The sequence below is a fragment of the Sinocyclocheilus anshuiensis genome, unplaced genomic scaffold (assembly GCF_001515605.1).
Source record: "Sinocyclocheilus anshuiensis isolate Anshui unplaced genomic scaffold, SAMN03320099.WGS_v1.1 scaffold297, whole genome shotgun sequence".
NCBI lineage: Eukaryota > Metazoa > Chordata > Actinopteri > Cypriniformes > Cyprinidae > Sinocyclocheilus > Sinocyclocheilus anshuiensis.
Genome location: NW_015536479.1, coordinates 452,270 through 459,029, shown reverse-complemented (window position 1 = coordinate 459,029; position 6,760 = coordinate 452,270). Strand labels below are relative to the sequence as shown.

The following is a 6,760-nucleotide window of genomic DNA, read 5'->3' as shown; positions in this document are numbered from 1 at the left end:
AGTTATATAGTTATAGATAAAATATATATTTATTTTTGTCATAGATAAAATGTCCTTGCTAAGATGAAGGAATTTTTATGTCTGGGAACCTGCTGTTGTGCTCTCTACTCAATAGCTCAGAAAAAATAAATCTATATATTTTTATCAAGTATTACAGTATTTTACCACACACAACTGTATTGATATTCTTAAGTGATGAATGTAAGAGAAAATCAGTAAAAGACTGCAATCACATTATTATTGTACTGGGACCCAGATATCGATATAATAATAATAATAATAATAATAATAATAATAATGTACACAGAATGAAAACATGTATTCCTGGGTGTAGCGACTATTAAAACTAATTATACATTATACCTGACTAGAATATAGTTTTCAGATTGTTCTTAAAACCCTGCATGTGTTCACTATCACCTACCAGAGGCGCTCATTGTGCTCTTTGTGTTTGCTTCTGAACTGTATTCTGCAGTTATAGCATCATCTGCACCCATGGAAATAACCCTCTACAGTTCTTATTGTACGCTTCATCTTTTCAGCATACATCCTTAATGACCTGAGCTCAGGTTTAATAATAATCTGCCGGAGAGGGGTTGATTGAAAAAGACTGGATTTCCTGCAGCTTAGCTTTCATATACTCAGGAGAGCAAAGAGGTCTCTATGCACAGCGGAGACACAGGATGTAAAATCTGCGTGATTAGAGACGGCTCCAAGCCAAACAGCTGACAATCAGAGGTGAATGCAGTACGGGAAGGGGACGGGAGCACAAAACGGGACAAGAACGAATGTATTTGTGTTATTGTGCATGTGAGAGCGTGCATGCATTCATGTGAGTGTCCTTGAGTGTGCAGTGTAATGTAAACTAGAATGCGCTCTCCTAGAAAATGTGTGCATATGTGTGTGTAGAGGAGGAGGCATGGTCTTTGATTGTCACTTCGCTCTGTCAGCGTACCGTGCACTGCATAAAAAAATTTCACAACACAGTGAATAATTCAGCGCCACAGCAAAGGCTGCTCTCACATGCCAAGTTGTAAAAAAAGAGGCGCACTGTCACTTTAAATATATGAACAGAAATGAATAATTCTGTGTTTTCTCTCTCCCACTGGAGCGTGAAAGAGTTCTCCAAGAGCGAAAGCTCTTGAGATCGCTGGAGTGCAAACAACCTCAATGTTTCCACTATCACAGACAAGCCATACTGTCCCAAGGGGACCTTTGCCCCCTCATTACAATCCATAAGCGCGTGTGACACGTCTTTCATTCCAGTTCTTTGTGCCTGAATGAGCTCAGAGAGGATTGTGATTGGCATCATTCTTCAGACTTGTCATTGTCACCTGCATCGTTTCAAAACTATCGCTGCTTATGACCTCCCATTAAACCTCTATTATGGTGCTCTGTGACATGGTCATTATCGCTGGGTCAAAGGGCAAGTTTGGAGTCATGGGAGCATGATGAGGCAAGTGCTTACTTTGAGTTCATCAGCATCATAGAAGCTGACTTGCACGGACGGTACCATCCACGACTGGAACAGAGTGCTGAGGATCTGATTGGCCACTGTATCTGTGATGAAATGAAAGTGAAGTGGGTTTCTCCTGAAAAGAGAGATGTGGACATGTTGACATGTTAGTTTTTATATGAATGCATCAAGCAAAGATGCTAAGGTGAAAAAATGCTTATTTGAAATTTTGCATTTTTTACATTTTACATTTTGATTTTATTTTTTTTTTATGTAAAATGTTGAATTTGAAAATTTAGATTTTGGAATTTTAGAATATGAAATCTGGCATTTGAATTTTGTAATTGTAAACTTCCAATTCCAGAATTCCAAAATTCTAATGTTCAAAATCCAAAAATTAAATGTCAAATTTAAAATTATTTAAAATGTTGAATTTGAAAATTGACATTTAATTTTTGGAATTTGAAAACTGAATTTTGGAATTTGAAGTCACAATTCAAAAAAATAAATGTAAAATTTCAAATTCAAATTCCAAATTCCCAAAAAATTAAATTTCAATTTTCAAATTCAACATTTTAATTTTTAATTGTAGAATTTAATTTCAGGTCAAATGCAATACATATTTAAAAAATATAAAATCTACTAGAGAATAGCTAAATCCCAATATTTTTTTCTTATACACTTTGCATACATAAGATTCCATACACAATGCAGCTCTATATATTGGTGTCACTATACTATTATATTGCTATCTATTACTTTTCATTTTCCTGTGCTTGGTTCTTACCTGTGGAACAGGATGGATTTGACCAGAGTGACCACGTCCCGACTGGCGTTGTGACCCGCACACACACATGCCACGTGAATCAACTGTGTGTGTAGAGAAATGCCAACGTTTCAGATTGGGCTGAAGAACTTTAGGTTTGTTAAAGTATTCCTAAAATTTACTGTGTAGGCTTTAAACATAATCTAACATACAGCGTCCATCCAGAAAAGAATTGTACACATATGCCACATTACAACTGATGTGAATATTGATTCAATAAATATAAAATATCAAACTATAATTAATTCCCTTACAAATTTAAGTAGTCAAGTTATCTACACTACACAGAACTAAGTTTACATTTTAGAGCCATTATTTAGTATTAACCAACTGGTGTTGAGGTGATATCTTTTGTTTTCATTTCGGACTGTATATCGTTTTATCATTTCAACCTATCGAACTTGTCTTTGTGAAATGGTATGCTTAAAAAGTGTTTGTAAAACCTTTCACTTTTCCAGAAGTGTGATTTAAATGCTTTTTGGGGCCGCTGTATGTTCTAAAGATTTGTTCTCACATCTGACAGGACCTAATATGTCATCTAACCTCACACTTCTCGGCGGTGGGCGAGCGAGAACACTCGCTGTGATTGGCCCGTTCCTCGGCTGTGTTCTCCACGTCTTCTGGACCGGTGTCTGCCGATGCCACCCACTGCTGGTTGCCATAGTTACCCTCGGCAGGCTGGGCAGCCAGGCCCTGCGATTGGCTCAGCTGGAGTCGGATCTGCCGGTTCTCTTCCTCCACCTCTCGAACCCGCGATGCCAGGACGTCCCGTTCCAGCAGCCGTGCTTCTGTGGATTCCACCAAGCATGCGGAGAGGAGCAGGGAACGCCCGTCTGATACGGCACAACAGATTTAATTTAATTCGAGTGATCTTGACAGATTGCACCCCAGAGATGGATGGATGAGAGGTAAGGAAATAGGAAGCTTGAGGTGAATTTGCACAGAGAGAAATATATACGTGAATGTCATTCAGATTTAAGACAGATTCCAAGAGTATCTCAATCTACACGCTGCTCTCTGCTGGAATGATTAAAGTAGCAGAAAATTGGGTGTGATCAGGGAGAACAAAGTAACAGGCATTGAATTTATCAGAACGATTTGATGGATTTTCTTGCATTGCGCTCATGTATAAGCGAGTGCAGATCACTCATCCCTGTTAACCAGAGTTGGGAAATATCTTACTGAGCGTAACCATGTGTTTCTCATCCAGTGGCCATTGGCACAGGGCCCCTGGAAGTATGTGATGTGTAATCTACATCTTTGCTTATGGGCCCTCAGTTCTGAGTTTAGAGCCACTCACCTGAGCCATAAATGCCATGTGATTCATGACTCTAGAGCCACAGGAAATTGACGTGCCCTGATTAGCTGACGAAACCACAAGAACACTCACAGTTGCTTTACTAGGGTCTTTCCTGAGTTATGAAGGCAGCAGATGCAGAAAAGTTAATTTCATGCTTTTATGAGCCCTCCAGAAACTATATAATCTATAATTACGAGGTTATTCTACAAAACCACTTATTAAAATAATGTACTATTTAAAACAAAACAAACAACAACAAAAAAAACAGGAAAGGGCAGGACGTGAACTGTGCAAAGAGAAATAAATACCTCCTTTTTTAAAATGCCAACCCTGTTGCTGGGATGTTTTTAGTAGACATTTAACAGAAAACTATTCGTTTTTTTTTTAAGAGTAGAAATTTCAGTTTCCCAAAAGCAGCATGTAGTGCAGCCATTCTAGTTGAATAATAGTTGAATTTATAAAAATGACTCCTGATGATCCACAGCTGTTTTGTTTTGTTTTGTGATAATTGTTCACGAGTCCCTTGTTTGTCCTGAACAGTTAAACTGCCTGCTGTTCTTCAGAAAAAAATCCTTCAGGTTCCACAAATTATTTGGTTTTCCAGCATCTTTTGCGTATTTGAACCCTTTTCAACAATGACTGTATTTTGAGATTCATCTTTTCACACTGAGGACAGCTGAGGGACTCATACGCAACTATTATAAAAGGTTCAAACGCTCACTGATGCTCCAGAAGGAAAAATGATGCATTAAGAGCCAGGGGTGTAAACTTTTGAACAGAATGAAGTGTGTAAATTTTTCTTATTTTGTCTAAATAATTAACTTTTCACTGATACTGCAAAGTGTGTGTAATATATATATATATATATATATCATGAACTGTACGTTCTTCAACAAAACAGTTATTAATTTATTGTTTGTTATTGATTTAATAGTTACTGATTATTTTACTTCATAAATTTGTTAATTAAATTACTTTTTAGTCATCCTGTGGCCCTATTGGGAATTTGCTGAGGCCCCCTAGTGGGCCCCGGACCTCTGATTAAGAACGACTGATGTAGTATCAAGATTTGGGGAAGACTAGCAATATCCAACTAAATTGTAAAAGGGCCAATGCTTTTACCTTAGTATTACCCAAGTATGCATTACTATTTATAAAATGGATAGTTAATTCCTGAATTCTTATTGGTCAATTTTACATTCATTCTAGAATTTACAATATAGGTAAATATCTGATGTAAACAACTGGTTCAGTATGTCACTGTTCAATGATCATATCTTATACCACACGTTTTTCAAAACTGGGATCATTATTAATAAAAAAAATAATTACATTAATAATTTATTAATAACTAATCAAAAATCAAAAATCATCAAAAATATAAATTTTTAATAAATTAAGTATTTTACTATAATAACAACCAAAATAAAACATTTACTTAAAAAAAAAAGAGTGAATGTGTTGTTAAATTACTGAAATACTAATCGCAGGGAAACTTCAAGGAAATGTTTTAGGTCAAAGATCTTGGTTATAGCAGAAGGATGCCACTTTTAAATGAATTGGCTTAAAAAAAATAAACCATGAAAATTTGTGTCCTTAGTACATTTTATTAGTAACGCTTAAGCAACCACTTTTATACAGGCCATGCTGCATTGTGAAGTCACAGCTGAAGGGGTTGCAAGCTCTCATACCTTACTGCTTAAATATTAATTTAACTTAATATGGCACAATTCAGCACAATGTATTAACACTTCAAGGCATTCTTTGAAAGAACCTTGCTTTAAAAACCACCTCTCCAACGCACCCGTTTCAAACAATGGCCCACAAAATACTTTTGAAGTTCATAAATATATCTCCAATATTTTTTTCTAAAGGGAACAACGGGTCTTCTCTTAAACTCTTTCAGTCTTACGAATACCGATGATCATGCTGTGATAATCTTCCTTTCTGTGTGCTGCACAGGCCGATGTGTGCATTTCTCATGATAGGGATGGATATGTTCACATGCCAGATAGAGAGTGAGAGATTGCGCTTTTATAATGATTAGCTTTCTAAGATCTGGCAGCAGATCAGTTGCGTTATCAGCACTCCACAGCCTTATTGTGCGTCTCTGAGGATGACAGACCCATCAGATGAGGATTTTAGCTCACAGACTGAGATAAGACTATGACTGACAGTTTCAACACCCAAGTCACCCCAGCCTTAAAGGAAAGCTCTTTGTCGGTCCAGCTTTTACATCAGAACACAGAAAAATAGGCCAGTTTCTGTCTCACAGAGATCGTTTCTTTCCAGAAATCTGAAGATCTGACGATAGGCGTCTTAATACTCACTTTCCGAGTTCCCCACGAGCAGGTAAAGCCAGGTGAACAGGATGACGAAACTCAGAGACACCACCAGCAACTTCAGCTTCCCTCGGCAGGGGCAGAGCATCCTGGGATTGTGGAGGACTGGGCGGGGGAGGAAGGGGATGGAGTGATCAGGTTGGACTTGCTCTAACGCTGGTCTCCTGCAGCATCCTCTCTTCTGGAGGAGAGACAGAGGAAGAGGTCATTTGTTAGCAATGCACAGGCCCATTGAGAATCTAAAGGGCCATTCAACTGGTACAGCTGTCATTCACAGAACTCTGCGCTTCCACTGTTCCGTGCAGGTGTGTTTGTTCATTTTTTTGGGATCCCATGCATAAAATGTCTCCACTACCTGACAGATATCACTGTCATGGGTGTCATGCGTATGTATGTGACAGCGCTAGACTCTGTAAATAAAAAAGCAAGAAAATTAAGAAACACCCTCAGCCTGTCAGTCACTTTGTAGTTGATAAAAGGAAACTGGTGTTAACGGTCACAAATCCAAGGGGTTTACATTTAACACACAATAATATTTTATTAATAATAGGTTTCACCCAACTGCGACTAAATTATTTTTACTTAATATTAAAATACACTAGCTTGTACTCACACTGAGAAATAGAGCATACGAAGTGTCAAATGTGGTTTAATATATATATATATATATAGTTCAGTCATGAAACTCTAGATGGCGTATTCTGACGGGGTGTTAAAGTAACTGATGATATTCAGAGAGTTAAACGACTTGGCACAAGCTGATTGGTTCATGCTGCATATGCAGCCAATGAGCTTACTGCCTTGCATTTATATGGCTGGCTAGCATTCACTAGAGA

At 37.6% G+C, this 6,760-nt stretch overlaps 1 protein-coding gene across 8 annotated transcripts in view; it reads right to left on the bottom strand.

The window, feature by feature from the left end:
• The window catches only part of large2 (LARGE xylosyl- and glucuronyltransferase 2), a 119,539-nt gene that overhangs the window by 11,263 nt on the left and 101,516 nt on the right, over nucleotides 1-6,760 (bottom strand). For 7 of the 8 annotated variants that reach the window (XM_016462691.1, XM_016462766.1, XM_016462620.1 and 4 more), the window contains 4 exons: nucleotides 5,913-6,105; nucleotides 2,826-3,115; nucleotides 2,244-2,326; nucleotides 1,469-1,592 (listed from right to left, as the gene is read on the bottom strand). In XM_016462691.1, the coding sequence (XP_016318177.1) occupies nucleotides 1,469-1,592; nucleotides 2,244-2,326; nucleotides 2,826-3,115; nucleotides 5,913-6,012 (597 nt within the window). In that variant the 5' untranslated portion in view covers nucleotides 6,013-6,105. The remainder of the gene's footprint in view (nucleotides 1-1,468; nucleotides 1,593-2,243; nucleotides 2,327-2,825; nucleotides 3,116-5,912; nucleotides 6,106-6,760) is intronic. The other variant, XM_016463059.1, reaches the window with a different exon arrangement.